We start from the raw sequence: 25,740 nt of genomic DNA on the forward strand, positions 1-25,740 counted from the left end.
AAAAATTAGTTATCCTTTTAATTTTTGTTTATCATTTATTGTCTTTGTGATTTTTTCATCTACCTTTTTATGAATTTTAGTTTATAAATAAGAATATGAAAAAATAGAAATAGATTCTATCATGTGCTATATGACATAATATGATCAAAGGAGAGGATTTTAATCATTTATAGACAAATCAATAGTAAATTTTTCGCTTTTTATTTTAATATTTATCCTCTCTCATCTCTCATTACTACTGATTTATCTATTAATAATTAAGATCCTTGTACATAATATGATCATCTTAAATAATATATGAAAATCTCCATTCCAAAAAAAAACCCATTCGGTCACGTTATATGATCCAATTTTTTTTAAAAGGATTTCAAGTTTTATCTTCACAGAAATATGTAAACAAGTTGTTTTTTATTCTATGCAACCTTTATTATTCATAAGATAAAATATACAATTTATCTAATTCTGAACGGTGTTTAGGCCAATCCAAATGAAAAATACTAAAATTAAAAGAAGATAAATAATAACAAAAACAAAAGATAGATAATTTTAAAGTAAAACACATAGCAGTTATTTGAAATAAGGATAAGTATTAAGCTACTAGAATTAGTATAGTGATGAGGGATTTTAATAACTTATATTAAGTTATGTTTTTAATTTCTACCATTATATCAAAATAAATAAATAAAATAAGGATAAGTATTAGATTTGTGTAATCTATGTTGTTATGGGCTTTTGCCTAAACAACCAACCTAAAAAAAGAAAGAATTTACTCTTTTTCCCAACAATAATAGTAATATTTTTTTTTTCACAAAACAAAATATTATTATTTTCTTTAATTTAAATTTAAAATTTTCTTTTTTTTTTGGATAAAGAGTTTTTATTTTTCTGTTACTCTATTTATATGATCAGTGTTGTGTATCAATCAAACACATCCCTCGTAAAAGCCTAAACCAACGGCGGCACAAACAGAACCTTAAACCCTGTCCCGCCGCTGCACACATTCCCCTCTTCTTCTTCTTCTTCTTTCTCTATCTCTCTCTCTACAAGTGATTTTTTTTCATTGAAAGCTTTGAGTTTTTGGGGTGTTCCAATGTCTGCCTTTGATCACTTCGGCAACATGTACGATGTTGCATTGAAACCTCGGTTGCTTCGAACCCTTGTCAGAGACCACCTCCCTGACGAGAAGCACCCCTTTTCCAATCCCTCAGAGATTTCCAGGGTTGTCTCTTTGATCAAAACACACACTCTTCTCTCTGAGTCTGTTAAAGAATCCATGAACCCCAAGCAAATTGAAGCCTGGAAATCCGCAGTTAAATCATGGGTCGACCATATTTTGATCCTCCTTTCTAGCAATATGGTAAATTTCATTGCTTTGAACTTGTACTTTTCTGGGTATTCAACAAAATTCAATTTTTTAATGCATTTAATTATTATTTTTCCTTATGTGTGAAAACCAGTTTTAGCCTTATTCTTTTGTCACAAGACAGTTTTTTCATAGTTGTTGCTGCTTCTTGATACATATTAGATTACACTCGTAGATTGAAGATTTATTTATTTATTTTTTTTATTTTTTTTTAGTTTACGAGTTAATTTAATTGACATGGTTGCATTTTACTTTTTCTAGCCAGATAAATGTTGGGCAGGAATCTCTTTGCTGGGGGTTACTTGTGAAGAGTGCAGCTCTGATCGTTTCTTAGAATGTTACTCCTCATGGTTCCAGAAGTTGCTGTCTTTTCTACAGGTATCAAGATGTTTTTGCATGAAATGCAGATATTTCTCTTGCAAGCTTTCTTGAACTTTCCCTTTTGGAAATATCAAATGCTGTTCATTGGAGATTCATTGTTGTTTTGGGCAGTAGATGAAATTAGAACTGAGTAATATCACCTTGGTGCTCTAAATTTGATGCTTTCTAGCTGTTATATTTCGTGTGCTATCCTGCACACTTTTAACACACAAGCCAAAGTTGGTACTCTAAATTGAACTTAATATAAGTGACACTATTTCAAACTTAATGATACTACATATCTACACAGTTTTAAAACAGCCCCAGTTGTTCTTAATGCAGCTTTCTATCTTTGGCTTATGCATTTTGGAATTTCTAAATGTTCTTATTCTTTCTGTAAGCCATTCTAGAGTTCATTAAGTCTCCTTTCCTGTATTGGAGAAGGACCATATTTTTTCTACATGCTATGTTATTGAATAATGTTAGACATTATTTATCTGACGCAGTGTTTTTATCTTTCTTAATCTCATGGATATTGTATGTGTTGTATTTATGTTGTTGGACTCCCCATTTGAAACCTTTTTGGGTACATGTGCACTCAAACATGGATATCCCTTGTTCCCATTCATCTTTGAAGATCAATATTTAAATTTCTGAAATAAATTTTTTACTTATGTTTTACACAATTGTGACGTTTTCCATGATCTTTATTTAAAACAGTCACCAGCAGATTCTCGTTTAGTAAGGGTAGCTTCTTGTGCTTCAATATCTGATCTATTTGCAAGGTTAGATATTTCTTTTCCTACTAAAACAAATTCCTATTGACTGGTACAATTATTGATATGCAATGTAGAAAACTCATGTTTGGTGCTTACTTAATTGAATCCCTCGCTAGAAATCTCTCTCTTTCTCTTTCTGCTTGTCTGCAAGCTCATGTGCGGTTGCCTCGTGTTATTCCCTGAATGAAATGATCTACATTTATGAATTGTATATAGGTCATAGGGTCTCCTTCGAAACAAATCTACTTAAGCCTAATGTTTAAGTAAATCCAATATTTATTTTGTGGAATATTCTCTGTCGCTTGTTGGTTTTATGAATAAAATTAGTACAACATCTCGGCCATTGTGTGAGTCATGTTTCTGGTATGCTCTGTCTTGATTAAGATAGCTGGCAGCTAACCTGTATTAACTCTCATTCGTAAACTAGGTTAAGTAGATTTCCCAAGTTCAAGAAAGATGGGTCTTCCTGTGCTGTGAAAGTTGTTCAGCCTGTTTTGAAGATGTTACACGATGACAACTCGGAGGCAATATGGGTAAGTCCTTAATATGGAAATTACTGAATTTTTAGCTTCTATTCAACATAGAAAATGAAAAAGCTTTCACCATGGAGTGGATGGAGCTATATATTTTTTGGTTTGTTTACATATAATTTTAGGTCTAAAACAAAAAGAAAAAAATTCTAGATTCCTATATTAATAGTTGAGGGTGAATTTCTTGTTTTGAAGTTGGTTTGTTAGTTGTGATTAGAATTGTATTTTAATATCAGTATATCTAAAGCGTTATATATATACAATTTATGCCTGATAGATGGAATCATTTGGTTCATCACATAATGCATAAATAATCTAAGCAGAAAGAATACATAAACTCTGTTAGAAATAATATTAATTTATTATTATTAGAATAGTCTAGATTGTGGGCTTGGCCCATTAGGTCATCCCATTAGGTCTTTTAGTCTCTATAAATAGAGAGCCTCCTTGTACAGACTTACACACTTGAATATACAATATATTTCAGATTCAATATGGTATCAGAGCTCTCGATCTGAGGGCTCTGCTTCCGCATATATATCTTTTCCTTTCTTTTTACTGCCGTGCATCATACCGGCAACCATTCTTTCACACCTAACCCTTATTTAGTCACAAATTTCTTGTCCTCAACCTCGTATCATCAGGAAAAAGATCGTCAGCCTCCGTTCATCGCCGGAAACCGCCACAAAACCACCGTCCGCCAGTGTTCACCGCCGTCAGACTGCTTTTCCGGCGACTTTTCCAACCAACCACCACGCGATCAGGAGCGGCTCAGGGAGGCGACCCTGTCTGTCCAAGCCGCGTGTTGATCGGAGCATCCACGCGCCGCCACGCGCCGGTGGAAGTCTCCGGCGGCCGAACCACTGTTCCGGCGCGTGAGCCACCGTCCGGCCACCGTTCCAGGCCGGACCACCACCATCTTGCTCGCCTCCTCACCCTCTTTCCAGATCTGGTCTCCGTTCGTTGTGGGTCCCATCCGTTTGAAAGATATCAGTGAAAAACCCGCTGTTTGGACACTTTTGTGCAACGTTTTTGCGCGATTTCTTGCTTTCTTGTAGTTCTTTGCTATTTTCTGGTCATCTCCTTTTATTTTGTGATGGAGGGCTCAAATAATGCGTCCAAAAACATGACTGGCATCATCTCCGGTACTACCCCATCTCCATTCTTTTCTCGGGCCAGTGATTCCAATTGGAACAGTGGACGCGGTCGCAGACAGAGGCCTCGTTGCAATTATTGCCAGAATCTTGGGCATTTTGAAGAACGCTGCTATAGGAAGTACCCTCATTTGAAGCCACCGTCTGCCAAATTTGCTCAAACTGATGTTACGTCACCTTCAACTGGATTAGTAACTCTTTCAAGTGCCGACTATGAGGCACTTCTCAAGAAGGTTTCTTCTCAGCATCCTACTCAAGACACTGGTAATCATGTTGCTTGTTTTTATCAATCATCTCTTGGACCCTGGATAATAGACTCAGGTGCTACTCATCATCTTTGTGGTAATAAAGATCTCTTCACTTCACTTTCTTATTCTAATAACCTACCCCCTGTCACTCTTGCTGATGGCACTAAGGCTTCTGCTCGTGGAATTGGGGAAGCCAACCCAACTCCCCTTTTAACTTTGAGTTCTGTTTATTATATACCTGGCATTCCTTTTAATTTAATCTCTGTTAGCCAGTTGATTCATTCTCTTTCATGTACTATTACCTTCTCTAAACAATCCTTTTCTATGCAGGATTCGGGTACGGGGAAGACGATTGGAGCAGGCGTTGAGTCACGAGGTCTCTACTATCTAATTGCACCACCTTCTCCACCACCTTCTCCAGTAGCCTGTTCTCTCACAGAGTCTCCTGAGCTAATTCACAGCCGTCTGGGTCATCCAAACCTCTCCAAGCTTCAGCATATGGTTCCCTTTTTATCCAATCTTAAGTCTTTAAACTGTCATTCTTGTCAGTAAGGAAAACACACTCGCTCCTCCTTTGCTAATAGAGTCAATAAAAGAGCTGATACTCCTTTTTCTATTGTTCATTCTGATATTTTGGGTCCGAGTCGAACAACGTCTATTTTGGGTTTTCAGTATTTTGTCACCTTTATTGATGATTTCTCCCGTTGCACTTGGGTTTATTTAATGAAAAATCGTTCTGAGTTATTTTCAATTTATCAAAAGTTTTGTGCAGAAATAAAAACTCAATTTGGTGCTTCTATTCAAATCTTGCGCAGTGATAATGCAAAAGAGTATGTGTCTCTTGAATTTTCTAAATTTCTGGATACACAAGGGACGATACACCAGACTACCTGTCCCCACACTCCACAACAAAATGGAGTCGCTGAACGTAAAAATAGACATCTAGTTGAAACTGCACGTACCCTTCTCATTCATATGAACGTCCCACTCCGTTTTTGGGCAGATGCTATTATCACCTCATGTTTCCTTATCAACCGCATGCCCTCTTCTGTGCTAAATAATGATGTTCCCCACAGTATTTTGTTTTCCGGAGCACCTTCTTATCCTCTGCCTTTACATATTTTTGGCTGTACTTGTTTTGTTAATGATCTTACTCCAGGTAAAGACAAGTTGACATCCAAGGCCTTCAAATGTATTTTCCTTGGCTATACACGTTTTCAAAAAGGGTATCGTTGCTATTCTCCTTATCTCAAGCGTTATATCGTTTCTGCTGATGTCACTTTCCTTGATCAGCAGCCTTTTCACTCTACTCCGTCTCCAGTGTCCCAAGTTGATCAAGTCCTTCCTGTTCCTTTTCTTGACTTGTCTTTACCAGCTGCAGGTGACCCTATTCCAGAGGAGCAACCAATTACCTCCATACCTGCAGATCGTCCTCTCCTCACATACCAGCGTCGTCAGCCTGCACCTCCTCCGACTTTGCCTCTTGATGACTCATCGCCCTTTCCCGTCGGCTCTTCTCCTCCGGATCCTCCATCAGAGACTCCTCCCATTGCCCTTCGGAAAGGTATTCGATCCACTCGAAATCCTGATCCCTTTTATTCTTTCTTGAGTTATGACAGACTTTCTTCACAACATTTTACTTTTGTTTCTAGTCTCTCTTCTGTTTCCATCCCTAAAACCACAGGTGAAGCACTATCTCATCCAGGGTGGCACCAGGCGATGCTTGATGAAATGCAGGCACTTCACTCCAATGGCACTTGGGATCTTGTTCGTGCTCCTCCCGGGAAGTCTGTTGTTGGTTGTCGATGGGTGTTCACAGTTAAAGTTGGTCCTGATGGCACTGTTGATCGCCTTAAAGCTCGCTTAGTGGCCAAGGGATACACACAGATCTTTGGTCTTGATTATGGGGATACCTTTTCTCCTGTTGCTAAGATGGCTTCTGTTCGCCTGTTTCTTGCCCTTGCCGCCATTCATCACTGGCCCCTTCTCCAACTTGATATTAAGAATGCTTTTCTACATGGTGACTTGCAGGAGGAAGTTTATATGGAGCAACCACCAGGTTTTGTTGCTCAGGGGGAGAGTTCTGGAATGATATGTAAACTTCGGAAATCTTTATATGGCCTGAAGCAATCTCCTCGGGCCTGGTTTAGCCGCTTTAGTTCAGTTGTTGAATCCTTTGGATTAATCAGAAGCAAAGCCGATCATTCTGTCTTTTACCGGCATAGCTCTTCTGGCCAGTGCGTTTATCTCCTGGTCTATGTTGATGACATTATCATTACAGGCAGTGATCAGACCGGGATTGATTAGTTGAAAGAGCATTTATTCAATCAATTTCAGACCAAAGATCTTGGCAGACTTCGATATTTCTTGGGGATCGAAGTTGCACAGTCTAGGTGGGGCATTTCCATCTGTCAGAGGAAATATGCACTGGATATCCTAGATGAGACTGGCATGTTAGGCTGTAAACCCATTGATACACCTATGGACCCCAATGTTAAGTTATTACCAGGATAGGGGGAGCCACTGCCAGATCCTAGTCGCTACCGCCGACTAGTTGGAAAATTAAATTATCTTACTGTGACAAGGCCAGATATCTCCTTCGCAGTGAGTGTTGCAATTCAATTTCTTGATTCTCCCTGTGACTCCCATTGGGATGCAGTTATTAGAATTCTTCGATATATTAAAAAGGCGCCAGGAAGAGGTTTATTATATACCAATAAAGGGAGTTCAGAGATCTCTAGTTATTCAGATGCTGACTGGGCAGGTTCTCCTTCAGATAGACGATCCACCTCAGGGTATTGTGTTCTCTTCGGAGGAAATTTGATCTCTTGGAAGAGTAAGAAGCAAACTGTGGTCGCCAGATCCAGTGCAGAGGCAGAATATCGGGCAATGGCAAATGCAACCTGTGAGCTCATCTGGCTGAGTCAATTGCTGAAGGAACTCCATCTCTGTGAACAAAGGCCTATGAAGCTCATTTGTGACAACCAAGCCGCTTTGCATATATCCTCTAACCCAGTCTTTCATGAGAGGACCAAGCATATAGAAATTGACTGTCATTTTGTTAGAGAAAAGATCCAGTCAAAGGAGATCGAGACAACATTTGTCAATTCCAATGATCAACTTGCGGATGTATTCACTAAAGCTCTTAGAGGTCCCTGAATAGATCATATTTGTAACAAGCTGGGAGCTTTTGATATATACGCACCAGCTTGAGGGGGAGTGTTAGAAATAATATTAATTTATTATTATTAGAATAGTCTAGAATAGTCTAGATTGTGGGCTTGGCCCATTAGGTCATCCCATTAGGTCTTTTAGTCTCTATAAATAGAGAGCCTCCTTGTACAGACTTACACACTTGAATATACAATATATTTCAGATTCAATAAACTCTTGTATCTATGAAACAGTTTTCTTTGGGGAAGTATTCTTCATTGCTGAAAGTGAAATAATTGAGCCAAAGCATCATTTCTTTTAGTCTCTCTCATACCCAGGGCATAGGTGTAAGCTAAGAGATGAAACTGTTGTGCTAAACTTTGCACATGTGAAAGATAAACAAGTTAACCTTAAGGGGTGGCACAACTGGTAAGCGGGCTATGTCCAAGGAGCGGATTTTTTTTTTTTTTTTTTTGTAATATGGAGGGTTCAAGGCCCACAAAACAAAATTTACATTACACCAACAGTACCAGAGGATACACTCCTTGCATCCTTCAACAGCAAAGCCAACAGACGTGGAGGAGGGGTGGAATAGATTTGAACCATGCTATTGTTCCTGTCATAATTTTTCGCTAACCAATGGGCACAAGCATTATTTTCCCTGCAAACATGAATGCAACAAATCTCCCAATCCATAGCAAGCCATTTTCGAATCTGCAACACTACCCTGGATTCCCTAGGATCCTCCTGACCCATTTGCACTAATGCCATGGCATTAATAGAGTCACATTCAATCTCCAGTTTCTTTATCCCCGTTCCCCAAGCCAATTCCATCCCCTTTAAAATACTCCACAACTTTGCATCTAAGGGATTGCAGAAACCAATATCGAGGCTAAAACCACCTCTAAAAGTTCCATTATGATCCCTTAACAGACCCCCACAACTAGCTTGTTTCCTTCTCAGAGAAGGAGCAGATTTTTAGGTCTAAAAGGTCTGTGGTTCGATTCCTAGGCGAAACAACTTGGGTTTTGTGGCAAAAACTCCGCGCCCTATGTCACCAAGTGGATTAGTCTCATCTGAATGAATACAAATCTTTGACTATAAGATATTTCATATTCTTTGCATGCTATTGACAGTTGATCCTACTTTTCTTTGTCAGTCCTCATATAGTCATTTTTCTTTGGATAGAAACTATCTGCTTTATTTGAGTACCAGTTTTGTTTTGTTCATTATTCGAATTGTGGTGAATGCAGGAAGCTGGAGTTCATGTGTTATGCACTTTAATAACTTCCTTCCCATTTTCTATTCATCGTCATTATGACAGTGTAAGCTTCTCTTTCCCTTGTCACAACTTTTTTTACATGCTTAATTCCTGTATACATAATTAGAACTTTGTTTCTCAAATAAAGTCCACTACTTCCTTTAATACCTATTTTTCAGAACAAGAACTTAAATGTTAAATGGTAATTTTGATATCAGCTTCTCATTTTTTGAACAAGGAAGGAAATAAAAGATTAGCCAAAAAATTTAGGAATTCAAGGATTAGGAATTCAATAAAATAGAAAATGAATCGATGCACTTTGATTCAAATTCCGTATTCAACTATTTTATTTGTATTGATAAGTGAGAATGGATTCTCTTATGTTAAAATTATAGTTATCAATCTCGGATTATGGCTACACCGACACGTGATACAGGACACGACACGACACGCCGACACATTAATTCTAAAATTTCGACACGTTAGGACACATTTTGATATTAAGTAATATTTTTAATATATATAATATAGTTTACATTTAATACATATAGCAGTCCATAATAAGTCATATATCCAATTAAATATTCAAATTCCATAACATAAATATAAAGCAAAAATAATTTTTCATGCCTTGTTAATTTTTAATGTCAAATTCCATAACAGAAAATATTTGATTTATAAATTAATTTTTTATGTTTAGTTAAAAAGATAAAATAAAATAAAATTTGATCTAAAAAAATGTGTCAGAGTGTTGACTGTATGTCGGAAAACGTGTCGGAGCATTGACCGTATGTCGAAAAACATTGACCGCATGTCGGAATGTGTCAGTGTCTGACATGCATTTTTCTTCCAAATTGACGTGTCCGTGCTTCTTAGGATGATGGTGTAGAGCGGCCAACCTCAGAAACGTTATAGCGGAATGACGTCTATCCCTAAGACTTAAAACAAAAAATAATTAATACACATATAAATGCTAAAAAAAAATTCTAAAACCAAATTCAATTTGTAATAATTAATTAAAACTCTGTAATCTAGAGAAGTGGGAAAAAAAAGAATGTGATGGAAGAATACAACACAGAAAAAAAGAACAGAGACATACAAGCTCTGATGCTTGATGTGAACTGAGACCAAACCAAAGTATGAAAGGGAGAAATAGAGATGTTTGTGCAGTGGGTCAGTGGCTGGAAAATCGCGGTTATGTTTCTGATGTAAAACAATGGCAAATCATGAAAATACCCATAATAATTGGTTTGACAACTCAGAAAATAGGGAGGTAAAGAAGGGGTTTTACCCATGTAACTAGATAGCGGCTGCATTTTTTCTGTGATAGTGATCGCGACAGCGGCCAAAACAGCCGCAACTGAAAAACGCTCTGCAATATAAATCGTGTAGTGGGGCCACATGCGCTACTTCCCTGCTATAGCGCCACTATAACTTGGTATTAATAACTATGGTTAAAATTTCTCATAACCTTATCATCTAAATTTTGCGTTGATCTCTCTCTTGGTAGATATTTACAATTTTGACAGACCACATCTATTTAATATCTTTGAAGTGAGAAATATACACAAAATTTTCACATGACAAGTTTATGTGCAAATTTAACACGAGAGGATAGGATCCATTCTACTGATAAACTACCTTTTAGGTAAAATTTTCAAGTTCAGTTTTTTTTTTTTTTTTTTTTTTTTTTTTTTTTTTTTTTGAGTTAATGTGATTTAAGTTTAGTAGAATTCTGATATAGTCTAAGACATTTGTTAGTTTATGTGTAATATTTTTTGTTCTGTCTGAGTATGGCTGTGCATTGGGAGGGCAGAATAGTCTTTTGCTCACTTCTATACCTCACATACCCAATGTGGATTACATCTTTTCTATATTTTCCAATTGCCAATGCTGGGGATCGAACCTAGGACAAGTGGCTTACCGCTAGACCAACTCTATTTGTTGGTTATGATGCTTTATATAATATTATACAAATACATTTCAACCGGTTCAATCAGTGGCTCCCTAGTTGAATCAGTGACCCATTGACCCAAGACCCCGACCGTGTCAATGACCGGTCCGAGTTTAATAACATTGCTGGAGAGTGATCATTCTTAATCCACAATGGAAAATTTTGAAATTCGTCCATTACTAAATTTGACCTATATACTCTGTAATTTTATAAGTAGTAATAATACAATGAAATAAACATAAAAATTCAGCTAAAATAATTTTAACCATCTAGAAAGTTAATATTTTCATTGTTTTTGTATATTTTTTCCTTGTCATTCAAGAAAATCTAAATCAGTAGTTGATACTTATGATATAATTGTGTTTATTTATTATAGAATTCTAATCAGGTTTTACCTTCCTAATTAGTTAATACATATATGCAGTCTAAAAAAGAATCATAAGACACAAGGGATGTGCATGTGTGGCTAGATTTGCATAATTTTGAGATATTGATGCTTTTGCAGTTTGCACCTGCATACGCACCCGAATACTGATTTTCTTATTCTAGTCCAAGACCCTTGGGTGTGTCTCTTTGACCTGCATGATTAAAAAACAATAGGCATGGCATGTTTCCTTGTGATTGTTACTTGTTTTGCTTGTTGCTTTTATAAGGGAAATGTACATAAAAGCATTGGAGTTTCCTTGCTGCTGTATTCACAATTTGATTGTTTTGGATTTATGCAGGTTGAATCTGCTATTGCTTTAAAACTTTTGTCTGGAGGATGCAGTCTTGATATGTTGAAGGTAATATGTTTATCAAATTTCAAAGAGCCTATCTTCTATGGATTGTTGGTATAAGATGGATGGGGATGGATTCTTTGTTTGAAAATGAAATTAGGCGAGCAAGGGGAGAGAGACCGAGCAGGATGCATTCCCTCTCCGCATGCTTGTCAGCAACCACTTTTTGCTTAAAAAATTGTTTTACTATTTTACTATTTTATTTTGTTTTACACATTTTATTAGATGGGGATTATATTGTAATTGTATATTTATAATTCTACCCATTTCATTCCCTCCATAATTTTTTGTACAACTTCCGGACAAAGAAAAGCGACTCCATTCCATTTTGCCTGCATCCCTTTCATTTGATTCTTTTATTAAACCACTCCATTTCATTTTGAACTAAACTTCCAAAAGATAGCATTGATGAATTTTTTTTCTTCTATTTCTTTTTCTAGTTTAGAAGAATGCCTCATCCTTCACATTGTATTCTCACTTTTATATGCAAATTTTCTCTTGATAAATAAAAATAAGTATACATGTAGTTTTATTCTGATGTTTTCTGTCATCTGCTTGGTCTTGGACATCCAGAAACTTGCTAATTGCCTTGCATTACTTCCAAAATCAAGAGGAGATGAAGAAAGCTGGTCTGTGATGATGCAGAAAATTTTGGTTTTAATAAATGATCAATTAAATTTGGCCTTTCAAGGTCTAGAAGAAGGTAGATGTTGGTATTATCTGTTTCATAAAAGCCACTGTTAAAAGCAATAAGTTACCATCTTTTTCCATGTGTTACAGAAACCACGCGTAAGGAGGTTAGGAGATTGTTGGTTCTGCCAGGAAAATCTCCACCACCTTTAGGAGGGTATATATTGGCAGAAGCAGCTAATAGCAATACAACAAAGAGGTCTGTGCAGTCACTAATGTCTAATGTGTCTACACTTTTGTTTAGCTGTTGTGCGATGCTTACAAATTCATATACTGTTAAGGTACTGTTTAGTTTATCCAATTTATATTCCTATACTTGTCAGCTCTGTGTATCCTTTTTAATTTGGGAGAATAATGTTGTAAAGCAATGTGATTTTAATTGTTAGGTAAATGTGCCTGTTCGCCTGTTATTGGCCCTTATTGAGAGAATTCTGATGGTAAATGGCTCTTTGCCACCAATGGCACTGCCATTTTTTACTTCCAAGCAGCAAGAGAACATTTGTTCAGAACTTCCTGTTTTGCACTTGAGTAGCCTGGAATTGCTTAGTGCTATCATAAAGGCCACGGGCAGGTATGACTGCATGATATCCTTACCTTCCCCCTTTAAAAGAAAAATAAGCTAAATGGAAAAAGGAAATGTTGAAAGGGGGATTTGTAAATTAAATATAAAATTCTTGAAACCTTGACATTATAAAATTGTGTTTTTGGTCTATTATTTTAATTTCGTTATAACTGATTGCTGTTGTAATGTCAAGGTTCCAAGAATTATTGCTGTTATAATGTGTCTTCTATCATCTAAGCACTTACCTTGCACTGTTATGGTGTTCCTATCCCTGTTTCCATGCATGACTTCCATGTTCTTTTCTCTGATATATCTTTTATGTATTTATTTCTTGTAAGAATGCTGAATTCTACTTATTGCCCATATTTGTATTGCAGTAAACTATTACCACATGCTGCCTCTATTGTACGTATCATCAAAAAGTACTTCAAGACATGCGCGCTGCCAGAATTAAGGATTAAGGTCTATTCAGTCACAAGGACTCTGCTCATATCCATGGGTGCTGGTACATGAAATTTCTCGATTAAGTTGTCTTTCAACTTACAGTTGGTATTATCTTGTTGAAAGAATTTTGGGGCTGGGAAGTTATTCTTTTTATTATTCTTTTCGTATTCTTTGATGCTTTGTTTTTTAAATTTTGGAGGATATATTTTACTCTCCCCTAATTGTACTTTCCCCCACATTACTCTTTAACCACTTTGAACATTAACTAGTTGAGCAGTTAATTTCTCTGTAAGTGGAAATGTTTTTACCTAGAATTCCTTTTTGCAATTTTCCAGTTTATTTTCTATCAAAAAGTGATAAAAAAATACAGGAAGAGAAAGGGAGAGGGAAAGGAAAAGGGAGAAAAGAGAAATGCATAAGGCTAAGTGTATTTAATTTTAGTTCCATGTATCCTCCCTGCTTTCATCAACATACCTCTGATTTCATGTAATACTGTTTATTTTTACTGATTTTTTTTCCATATAGTGTTTCAACAACTTTATTCATAGACTGCATGGATGGTTCTTTCCTTTTTCAGCTTCCCTTTTTGGTGCCCCAAATTCCTTTGTTTCCCCTTCCTAGCTGTTTGATGAAGCTATATTTAATTTGAGCACACATAATGACTTTTACTTATAAATCATCTTGAACAGGAATGGCTTTAAGCATTGCACAGGAAATTATCCTTAATGCATTTGCTGATTTGAGAGCCATTGAGACTAAGAATATTGGCACATTGAATGGTTCAAATTCAAATGCCTCTACTGGAGCACTGCTGCAGCCATGTCAGAGAAAAAGGAAGCATAGCGGTAAAACTGGTTCTCTTCAGGAGCATGACAAAGGTGGTGGTTTGGTAGAAGAAGTTCCAAAGAACCACCCATTGACTCCAATTTCTCTAAGGATAGCTGCACTTGAGGCGTTAGAGGCTCTTGATACTGTGGTATGTATTTTTGTGTGTGAAATAACTAGTGGTGTTCCTTAATCAAACTTTCCCTAAACATCAATGGCTATTCTTGTTTAAATTTTGTGGTGTTATTATTGGGATTGGATGGAAAAGGAAAAAGAGAATATATTTGTTTGATTATCTTAGGTGATATCATGTATATATTGTAGAATCAATTAGGATTATATATATCTCGGATAGAACCATTGCAATTGTTAGAATATATGAAAAATATCTCATAATCTATAGATGGTATCTTCGAACAATCTAGAGAATCTTATATGATCTCTTTGGAATAGTTTCCTTATTTCTTTCTATTTCATGATTCATTTCCTTATTTAACTAGGATTTGGAATATAATATTACTATAAATAGGGATTTATTGTTTTTGTAGCTTGTATTGCATCCTAACACATCCTTCACAACAATATTAATATAATTTTATTATTCTGAGTATTTGTTTTCCTCCCTCTATGCCTAAATTCCTATAATTCCAACCGTAATTAAATACAACCAATTTCATCATACATAGTTTACTCTCTAAATTAAAAGTTTATTTAAGTAATGAGATTGAATAATTGTGATGCAAACACCGGTCTGTTAATCTTATTTGTACTGATATTTTAGGTAAAATACATGGTAATATAACTTGTACAAGCCCAGCACAATAACTCCAAACATAATAAGAATCCTAAGACAATGGTAATCCTATTATTCTAACAATACATGTTGGAAAATGCAAGTGTCACCTTTCTCACAACCATATAATAAATTAACACTATCATCAATTCATCATATTGTCTCTGTGGGAGGATATATTGAGTCACTGCTATCTTGGTGTGCCACGGTTTTGGAACATTATTTCTATAACATGATACATTTTTAGTTTTTTTTTGGTCCAAACAATCAGATCTTTTCCCTTTTTTTTTTAATCTAAAAGAAAGAAATTTTATTGGAGAGAAAATAATGGAACTATAAGTCGGAGAAGGACAAGATATCCTCCAAAGTCCAAACATGAAACTATATGCATAAGACAGCAGGAAAAATGACTAAGAATGCAGTGACCCTGCCCTATATAATCTGCATATCCAAGCTTGGAGCAACCATAAGCAGAACCCCAAAGATAAGCTAAATTTTTAACTCTTTCCCTAGACGTTATTTCAAGTATTTAATATTCTTAAACTTATGTAAACTGGTATGATTCACAATATGCCACTGTTATGCAATTTTAAGGCCACATTTATCTAGTTTACACGTGGGCTAAACAAAATTACATACAAAAATCGAAAATGAGGAAAATGTGTTCTGTTTTGTATGGGGTAAAATATTGTAGTGCTTACAGCAGTCCTTTTGATTTTTACCTGTGGAGTCAGTTTGGTAATATTGACCTGAAAAGTTTGGGGATGAAATTTTCTTCTCAATTTTAAGGTGACACCAAACTGGCCCTTGATGATGGAGATCTCAATTTTCTTAATTTTAAGGGGATTGCATGAAATTTTTATTTTTTTTCTCAGGCTGGTGCTTTAGGATCTGAACAGTGGAGATCAGAAGTTCATAGTCTTTTGATAGTCATAGCAATGGATTCTTTCAAAGAAGGACCAGCTAGTGAAGAAATAAGTGTGTTTCAGCAAAAGGAACCTGCTGCAACTGCCACAGATTTGCAGCTTGCTGCATTGCGAGCTCTTTTGGTATCTTTTCTTTCATATGCTTGGGAGCTGCCCCCATATTTAGCCCAGGGTCTTGAACTTTTCCGTAGAGGTACTTCTATTTGTCAATATGGAACTTCTTTTGTTCTTATTGAGATTGATATCCCTTTTGGTACTTTAGCTGTGGTAAAATATTGGGTTTTGTGTCTCTAAATAAGATATTTTAATTATGGTTCTTATTGTGAGTATTGGTAGTTTTCGAATATGTGCACCGAACTTGTTATAGAAAAAGCGGATAGGAGGATCCCAAAGAGACTTTGTAAGGATATCTACAAGCTGATCACTAGGATGAACAAACTCAATAATGATTTCCTTAGAAATAATTTTTTATTCTTGGTCTTTTCATGAAAGCCTGAATTTGAGGCGGTATGTAAAGCTGCTTGATTATCACAATATAAATTCATATGACAAACATTTCCAAACTTTAACTCATGAAGTAATTGCTTTATCCATGTATGTTCACTTGTGGCTATTGCAATAGCTCGAGATTCAACCTCAGCACTGGATTTAGTGACCAAATTTTGCTTCTTGTTTTTCACATATACAAGGTAGACAAAAAACACTTGGCATCATGAAGTATGGTTCCAACTGTCTTTTGGGAGTTAGTCTCACCATGACCTTAATGATTGGTCCGGTTTTGAAAACATTGGGTTTGGGTACCAAAGTCTATTAAACTGGACTGATCTATAAGAGCGGGAATGGGATCAGATCTGATTATGTGGTTTAAATAGTGTTCCATAATGAGAAGTTTGGGATGATTACACTGCATACAAATTAAATTGTGCAACTTGAAACATTGTCCACATTTTGACCAACATATCATTAGATTTTTACTGATATCTAAATTTGAAAGGATATAGTAACAAGGAAGGTTTTGTACTTGATAGCTAAGGTATTCTAATAATATTTATGTGTTTTTTAATATAAATTCCTCTCAATATTAATTTCCACTTACCAGTTAACTTCAGTTTTATATTGAATATAGAATTATCAAATTAAAAATAGCATTTTACATTCCTGATATGACTGTCAGATAACAACTTAAACCTTCTTCATACCTACCATTTCATGAAACATTATTTTAATTTTTCTCCTGTTTGCTTTACAAACATGAAATCTATGTCTGCAGGAAAGCAACAAACTGGAACAAAACTAGCTGATTTCTGCGCCTATGCTATGTTAACCTTGGACGTGCTTATACATCCTAGGACACATCCATTAGCAGATGATTTCTCTAAAAATAACAAATCTTCTGACTTAGATGAGAGTGCTAAATGGCTTGAAAATGGCTATGAAGCCGATTTGCCATTGGCTAAACATAGAAAACACACCAAAGAGCCTTCTGAAGTTTGTAGAGGAGGTAATGACCCCAAAGTGGTTTCTTTTGACCTGTCTTCTGTCACCAAAATCCAAGAGAGGGGTGAGATGGTTTCTGAGACTGCCACCTGTGCAGATATTGAAATGAGAACAGTTGAGGATGAAACCATTTTCAAGTCAGATCAACCTGCAGAATCTGTGGTGCAATCTCAGGATGAAACCATTCTCAATACTTGCACCACAAGCATCCCTGTGGCTGAAGCTCCAAGTTCTGTAGCTACTGAAATAGTGTCTGAGAGGATTGTTCCAAACAGCACTATGCCTCATAATGAAGCCAGTCATGTGGTATCAGACCAAGGAGGAAGCTCAGTTAATAAAGACTTTGAATTAGCTTCCCAGAGTAATAGCTTATTATTGCAAAGACCATCAGACTCTATTATGATTCAGGATTTTGCACTTCAATCTGATAGTGACAATTCATTGGATGATTATTTTCCGGAAATTGTGGATGGAAACCCTGATACTGATTCTGATTCTGATACTGGTTCTGATACAGATTCTGATTAAGGTAAAGATTTTGGATAAAATGATTTTGCAATTTCATTTTATCCAAAGAAGCATAAGATTTATTTTTGTTCAATGTCATTCTATTTTTCTATTTTTTTTTCCTTTAGGTAATGCAGCATGTAACTTTTTAAATAACCAAAATTATCTATAGTTACAATGTCCATTCTGTTGTCTTGTCCTGCTGAACAAATCTGGCTAGCCATGTATTTGGCAATTGAATAGCAATGTGACAAAATCATTGCATCAAGTTTGGCAGAAGAACCCTTTGAAGTTCCGGCCAGAAAGTCTCAATCTTAGGAAAATTATATCACATGGTTCAAGTCGTGGAGATACTTAAAAGTTTAGATTTGAGGTTTGAGTTTTGACTTGTTTAGTTTATTTTTGATTAAATTATTTTCGTTTCTTTCATTTAATTTCTTATTAAAGTATTTATAGATTTATTAACTTGATATGTAGTGAGTATTTTATGTTAGATGTGAAATAACTATAATTATAATTTATCAAATAATAAAAATATATGAAATATCATTATCTCTATCCTTTATTCTTTTATAAAATAGTCACTTTTTGTTTATATATATAAAATCTATCACTTTTTGTTTAATTAATTAATACGACTTCCTAAATTATAAACATTGGATGGACAGAAATCAAGGGTTGAGATGAGGAGTAAGACTTATAAGTCTTACTTAGGAGTCAAATGACCTCTCTCCATATATATATATATATCAGAAAAATATTTTTGCAGTTAATGCAGATAAGTTATCTGCATTTACTCCAAAAACGACATCGTTTTGGGATTGAAATATTAAAAAATTATAATTACAAAGATTATAATATCCCTGAAATAAATTAAAATTACAAAAAACACCATGATTTTCGTCTCAAAACAACGTCGTATTGGGTTTACTGCATGTATCTTATCTGCAGTAACTGCAGAAAAAATGAATCCTATATATATGGATTAATATTTGTTCTTTTAAATGATATAAAATTATATCATTTTAGTTAAAATTATTGTATTTATGTACAAAAAAAAAAAATTTATTGTATTTATAGTGAGAGAAATAGAAATTATGGTGCGAAAAAGTGGACAGTAAGGATAACAACTCAGATATTTCTAGCTAGTCCTAAAATTTACAAATTTTATGAGATTTAATAAAATGCATAAGACATATTTTCTTTAATTAAACCTTAGTCTTTAGATTTATTTTAATGTAATAAATTTAGCCTTGCACTTGTCTGTGTTACAAGTGTGTGACAGTAACATTTCCCCAAATTACTTTTAGCTTCGCTGTATTTATAAGATTCTAATAAATAATAAAAATGTAAATTTTGGCAAATTTTGCTGTTTTAAGAATATCTTAAAATTGTTAGTGGGGGTGTTACAAAATGGTGTCACAGCCCTTGGTTCGATTTGGGTTTGCTTTTGATAGTACTAAAGGGATCAAAAGATCCCGTAGTTAAATAAATAAGTACAAAAATAATTAAATGAAATAATAAGGAGCAAATAAATAATAAATAAAAATCGTGAGAATGAGATAGTTAAAAGGGTTTCTTATTATCTTTTAAATATGCTTTAATTTTGAAATATTGATCATGTTAATTATGTGCTAGTAATTGCTTATATGTTATCTTTCATAATTCATTGGTTGGAAAAAGGAATAAATAACTTTCTTTAAGATTTTTAGAGTTGTATTTGAATTTGTTACGTTTTTTTCTAGCAAATGAAGCATGATATATGCGATAAAAATTCCTATTTACTTAAAGAAGGTATTTTGAGGTCAAAACTTTTTCTTTTAGAGGGTTAGAGTCAACAATTCATTAATATAAAAATATATATATATATATATATATATATATATATATATATATATATATATATGGGAAAAACATTTCTCAAGTTGCTTGAGACAATGTTATTTCCGGTCACCCCAAAACTACGTCGTTTTGTTTATTTATTTCATTATATTAATTGATTCACCTTTGAATAGTTATGATTCCCCTTTTCTCTCTCTTCCTTTATCACCATTGATCCATCTTTGTACGGTTATGATTTAGTAGCCGGAGATAACATTGTCTCAAGCAGCTTGAGAAATGATAAGCCCTATATATATATATATATGTGTGTGTGTGTGTGTGTGTATGTATATGGGGTCAGGATCATTTTACACCAGTGTAAGTTACACTCTTAATCTTGTCCGCTAATCCCACTTGTATCTAAGGACTCAAATTTTTTAGTAATGTGAGTCATTGGATACAAGTAGATCAATGGTCAAGATTGAGTATAAGACTTCTAACTCTTACACCGGTGTAAGAATATCCTGCCCCATATATATATATATATAAAAGTTATATTATCTTAAATTTATAGTATCATATGTTGTCTTGTTTGCTTGCTAAATTTTATTTGTGAAAGGGCACAAACATTTAGGTTTTTTACCCTTTTGCCCCTTATTAATTAATTAATAATTATTTTGCCCCTGATTCGAAACTATTTATCAATCTGCCCCTCTTTAATCGACTACCTTGCATTTTTAATCGACTAAATGGCCAAAACAAACAAAAAATGGCTGTTGGGAGATTTAGTCGACTAAATCTCCCTATTTAGTCGACTAAATCTCCATATTTGACAACAACAAAAAAAAAGCCAGTATGATTTTAATCGATTAAGTAAGGAGATTTAGTCGATTAAATCTTCCAACAACCATTTAGTCGATTAAACATGCAAAGTAGTCGATTAAAGAGGGGCAGATTGATAAATAGTTTCGAATCAGGGGCAAAATGATTATTAATTAATTAATGAGGGACAAAATGGTCAAATTGCCCAAACATTTAAGTTTCGAGGATGAAATATATTTTAAGAAGGGAAGAATGTAATACCCCAAATTTAATAATAATAATAATCATAATATAAGATAGTAATAATAAAATTTATAAAATTAAATTTAATAAAATTAATAGTAATAATAATTAAAAAGTATTAGTATGGGTATTTTAATTCAACAATATCTTAGTTAATAATCCTAAGCAGTGTTTTAAAACCCCACCCCACCCCCCGGGTTTACCCGGGTCAACCCTGACCCCTCCCCTCTGAGGGTTGGGGTCACAAGTTGGACCCTATATGCACATCGACCCCTCCGACCCCCAAAACTCGGCCGGGTTTCAGTGACTCCCGGGTCAGAGGGGTCAAAGGAGATTACTGCATGTTTTTTTTTAAAGAAAATTCCATGAAACAAAATTGTTTTATTAAAAAAATAAAATAAAAATGCTTGCAAACCTAAATCTAATCGTTATCTTCTCTCCCAGCGACCTAGACTTGTGGTATCTTGATACTTTGGTATCATTAGAATATGAATTTTGTACTTTGGTATTTTGATACTTTAATTAGGTTGTGTAATATTGACTTGTGGTTGTAATTGATGAATTATGTTAAATATATTTTGAATCTTTAATGATTGGTGATTTGTTTTTTAATATTTTCATACAGGATATATATATATTTATATTTTTTAATATATAAAATCGGGTCAGCGTAGTGACCCCGTGACCTCCCGGTTGAACCCGTGACCCTTGACCCCTGACCTCGGCCGGGTCGATGGCCGAGCCGGGTTTTTAAACACTGATCCTAAGTCAACCTTGAGACAGCAAGTGAGTCAATCACAAGTCAGCGATATTCTGAGCCATAAGAAAACTAAAAAGAAAAGAAAAATAATCATAAGAAAAAAAGGAAAAGAATCCTAAAAAAAGGAAAATAATCATAAGAAAAAAAGGAAAATAATCCTAACCACTAAGAAGAAAAAGGGAAAAAATTAATTTCTAGAAGAAAAGGAAACAAATTCTACAAAGCCCATATTGTGAGCCCAACTTAGAAAGGAAAACTTCAACTATAAATAGGGGCTTAGTGTGAATCCAGCTTGAGTCAAGTACTAGGCGACCAGGTCTAGAATATCGTGAGACAGTGGTCCCCTAGTGGGTCTACTTCCTCGGCGAATCTTCAGCTCTCTTTCTCGTTCCACATAGCCTGTGAGACATAGGTACGCTGTCTGTGCCTCCCGAGTATATCTCATTTGTATTGTCTAGGAAGAACATGCGTGGTGGGATCGATGAGCTCAAGTGCAGACCAAGGTGACTCAGATGATGAGGACTCGGCCATAATAATGTGCTACAAATTTTAAAAATATATTGTCATAATTTATTTATTTGAATTGTCATAATTTATTTAATTTCAAATAATTAACATGTCTAATATAAGAATTAAATTTTTTTAAATAAGAAATAAATTTATTATTTTTAATGCAAAATCACTAAGAATAATACAAATTGGTTATGTATATCTTAGATCCCTGATCATAACCTAGGTCACTAACAATATTCCAAGCCACTAAGCATGTTATAAGTCACTATGTCGCTAAAGTATTTCTTAAGTCACTATTCATAAAATAAGTTATTAACAATTCTCTAGGTCACTTACAATTTCTTAGGTCATTAATAATTTCCTAAGTCATTAACAATTTACTAAGTCGATATCATAACATTTCTATTACTGTAATTTAAAAATATACAAAGCAGACATTAGATTTATTTGAGTAGCAGAGCTTCGTTACATAAAAAACGAAAGCAAAACTAAAAGACAAATCTATAGAAAGAAGGTTGGAGTGAAAAAGTGAAGTTGAAGTATTTATAGGAGAGCAAAGTTGCGCCTGGATGAGGCGTCACTTTACACATGTTACACCTGTGTAAGGCATAACAAGTTATGCCTGTGTTGGATGCCACTGAGTGCACTAGATCCTTCCATTGATTCAAACATGTTATGTTTTTTTAAATTTTTATTTAAATATTAATATATTAATTTTTTTCTCCAAAAGTAATAATTATTAATTAAACAAGAACTTTACCATTTATTTATTTAGCTATAAATAATGGTACAAAGTATGAAACAGATAATTTTATATATTATTATTGTGAATTTCTAAGCCAATAATCATACACTGCACTCTCATCCCAACACGACGGTAATTTCATCGAACACCTAACGCGCGATGCCGACGGGTGAACTCCGTTACGCATCGCCTCCGAAGCCGATGGCGAATTCCTCCGCCGGCGGTTACGAGGACGAGGGGTGGCTGTGGGCACAGATTAAGGCGGAGGCACGCCGCGACGCCGAGTCGGAGCCGGCGTTGGCCAGCTACCTCTACTCGACGATTCTCTCTCACTCGTCTCTGGAACGTTCTCTTTCGTTCCACCTCGGTAACAAGCTTTGCTCCTCCACCTTACTCTCCACCCTTCTCTATGATCTCTTCCTCAACGCCTTCACCTCCGATCCTTCCCTCCGATCCGCCGCCGTCGCCGACCTCCACGCCGCTCGCCAACGCGACCCCGCCTGCGTCTCCTACTCCCACTGCCTCCTCAACTACAAGGGCTTCCTCGCCTGCCAGGTTCCCCAAATTCTTGAATTTTAGGGTTTTTCTGTTTTTTCAATCTTCAATTTCAGGGTTTTCAGTTTTTTCATCCCAAATTATTCAAATTTAGGGTTTTGAATTTGCACAACCTTGCGTTGTTTGTGATTGTGTGAGCGTGTTTGCAGGCGCACCGTGTGGCGCACCTTCTGTGGCAGCAGTCCCGGAGGCCATTGGCGCTGGCGCTGCACTCTCGCATCGCCGACGTGTTCGCGGTGGACATTCACCCGGCGGCGAGGATCGGAAAGGGGATTCTGTTCGACCACGCGACGGGGATGGTGGTGGGGGAAACGGCGGTGATCGGGAACAACGTGTCAATTCTGCACCACGTGACACTGGGTGGGACCGGGAAGGCTGGTGGGGACCGGCATCCCAAGATTGGGGATGGGGTGCTCATTGGTGCTGGTGCCACCATTCTGGGGAATATTAATATTGGGGAAGGTGCCAAGATCGGTGCTGGCTCGGTGGTTTTGATCGACGTGCCGCCACGGACCACGGCGGTGGGGAATCCAGCTAGGTTGGTTGGTGGGAAGGAGAAGCCCTCTAAGCATGAGGATGTGCCTGGCGAGTCCATGGACCATACTTCCTTCATCTCTGAGTGGTCAGATTATATTATTTGAATTTCAAAGATGAATTTTTTTTTTTGGTGAATAAAAAGAAAGCTTGAAACCAAATACTAGTTGGATTTGGATGGCTTTAGAAGCAAATTTGCATTTTCTCCCTCCTATATGTGATAAGCAAATTTGGATTTTCTTCTCCTATGTGATTTGCTGTTCTGGGATAAAATTATAGTTCCCGTGTTATTATATATTGTTTATGTTGCACAGGAATCGACACCAACATGAACTCCGACATATTAATTTCGAGAGATGATATTTTGACTACCAAAACTTTCCACTGCCACCTTACTACCTTTCTAATCACGATTGGATTAATATTTTCTCTCTCTTCAAATTTTTTTTTTAACATTCTCTCTGTTTGATCTAATGGTGATTTGATAGGTAGTAAAGTGGTAGTGGACACTTTTGGTAGTCAAAATATCCCTCCTTATTAATTTTAGAGTAAATATTTTTGTTCTCGTAACAAATTTTACAATGTCCGCTTTAGTCCCTAGCAACTTTTGGTAGTCAAAATACCCCTCCTTATTAATTTTAGAGTAAATATTTTTGTTCTCGTAACAAATTTTACAATGTCCGCTTTAGTCCCTAGCAAATAAAAATGGTCATTGTGGTTCTTAAAAAATTTAAAATAGATCTATTTTAGTCCTTTTGGGACTAATATGGATCTTTTTTGAATTTACAAGGGACTACGATTTCAACTAAATAGGTCCATTTTAAATTTTTTTTAGGGACCTCACGAGCCTTTTTATTTGTTAGGAACTAAAATGAATATTGTGAAATTTGCTGAGGACCAAAAAAAATATTTACTTTTAATTTTAATTTTTTTTAAATTTTAATGTTACAACATATTTTGATATTAAATAAGTTTTTAATATATGTAATATAATTTGTATTTAATATATGTATCACTTCATAAGAAATCATATAATCAATTAAATATTTAAATTATATAATATAAATATAAAAAAATAATTTTTCATATTAAATTACATAATAGAAAATATTTATTTAATAAAGTAATTTTTTATGTTTAACTAAAATGATAAAATAAAATAAAATTTAGATTTACATGAACATGTGTCACAAAATATTGATTGAATTAACCAAGTGTTGGACACGTGTTCGAGGTGCATTTCTTCACAAAAATTAACTTGTTTTTAGCATATATACTATAGCTACTTAAATGTACTCACCTAACTGTATTTACGCTCAATTTGTTGTCAAGGTCATCATTTCTGATGCCACTCAAGTTCATGTGTTAATTGTTTAAGTGGGCGAGGAATGTTTTACAAAGTACGAAAAATTTATCTGTTGTTCTGAGAGTTGAATTATACGTTTTGATTGATATTTTGTAGTGAATAAACTGTGTATTTAGAAGTAAACTTGTAATGTAAGTCTAATAAGGCAATGTAGGTTACTGATATGTAAATTTTGGTTAGTGGAAATTTGGGCATCGTGCAATGTAATAAGATATGGTGCAGAATACAAAAGCTTGTTTGGTTGATTAAGTAAATAGGAGTTAGTTTTAAACACTTGAGTTTCCGACATTAATTCCATTTCCAAGGATTATAATTATCTTGCAAGAATATGGCTTTGTATTATCAGAAGTAAAATTAGAAAAGAAAACGCTAATATCAAAACCGAAAAAGTGGTCTCTACTATCTTGAGCTCATTGTGGAAGGGTTTGCAGAGCTGTTCTCCTATCTTTCGCAAGACCAGTTTTGGTTTGGTATATATTCAGTCGAACGAGGTTGGTTAGTCTTCTCAATTTATTCTCACATGAATCAGTACTGACCACAACACAAAAGTCTCTGC

General features: G+C 35.1%; 2 protein-coding genes across 2 annotated transcripts; both read left to right on the forward strand.

The window, feature by feature from the left end:
* Positions 1–949: 949 nt before the first annotated feature.
* Positions 950–18,037, forward strand: LOC133295112 (uncharacterized). The gene is made up of 13 exons (XM_061493909.1): positions 950–1,357; positions 1,625–1,741; positions 2,444–2,508; positions 2,930–3,035; positions 8,841–8,912; positions 11,528–11,587; positions 12,155–12,284; positions 12,362–12,552; positions 12,658–12,842; positions 13,211–13,338; positions 13,967–14,253; positions 15,771–16,014; positions 17,092–18,037. Exons 1-13 carry the CDS (start codon positions 1,091–1,093, stop codon positions 17,844–17,846), a joined length of 2,607 nt encoding a protein of 868 aa, XP_061349893.1. The 5' UTR covers positions 950–1,090; the 3' UTR covers positions 17,847–18,037.
* A 4,757-nt stretch (positions 18,038–22,794) lies between these two features.
* On the forward strand, positions 22,795–24,112 carry LOC133295067 (serine acetyltransferase 5). The gene is made up of 2 exons (XM_061493851.1): positions 22,795–23,284; positions 23,434–24,112. The coding sequence occupies exons 1-2, from the start codon at positions 22,889–22,891 to the stop codon at positions 23,923–23,925; spliced, it is 888 nt and encodes a 295-aa protein (XP_061349835.1). The 5' UTR covers positions 22,795–22,888; the 3' UTR covers positions 23,926–24,112.
* The last annotated feature ends 1,628 nt before the right edge of the window (positions 24,113–25,740 follow it).

The sequence above is a fragment of the Gastrolobium bilobum genome, unplaced genomic scaffold (assembly GCF_033153095.1).
Source record: "Gastrolobium bilobum isolate Gb01-03AN ecotype WA unplaced genomic scaffold, APGP_CSIRO_Gbil_v1 utg913, whole genome shotgun sequence".
Lineage (NCBI taxonomy): Eukaryota > Viridiplantae > Streptophyta > Magnoliopsida > Fabales > Fabaceae > Gastrolobium > Gastrolobium bilobum.

What these genes read in the sequence shown, in the direction of transcription:
- LOC133295067 (XM_061493851.1), top strand. Translation starts at nt 22,889, where the DNA reads ATGCCGACGGGTGAACTCCGTTACGCATCGCCTCCGAAGCCGATGGCG. An exon ending in AGGGCTTCCTCGCCTGCCAG is followed by an intron (nt 23,285 to 23,433) that starts GTTCCCCAAATT and finishes GCGTGTTTGCAG; the next exon opens with GCGCACCGTGTGGCGCACCT.
- LOC133295112 (XM_061493909.1), top strand. Translation starts at nt 1,091, where the DNA reads ATGTCTGCCTTTGATCACTTCGGCAACATGTACGATGTTGCATTGAAA. An exon ending in AGTTGCTGTCTTTTCTACAG is followed by an intron (nt 1,742 to 2,443) that starts GTATCAAGATGT and finishes TATTTAAAACAG; the next exon opens with TCACCAGCAGATTCTCGTTT. An exon ending in TTCATCGTCATTATGACAGT is followed by an intron (nt 8,913 to 11,527) that starts GTAAGCTTCTCT and finishes GGATTTATGCAG; the next exon opens with GTTGAATCTGCTATTGCTTT.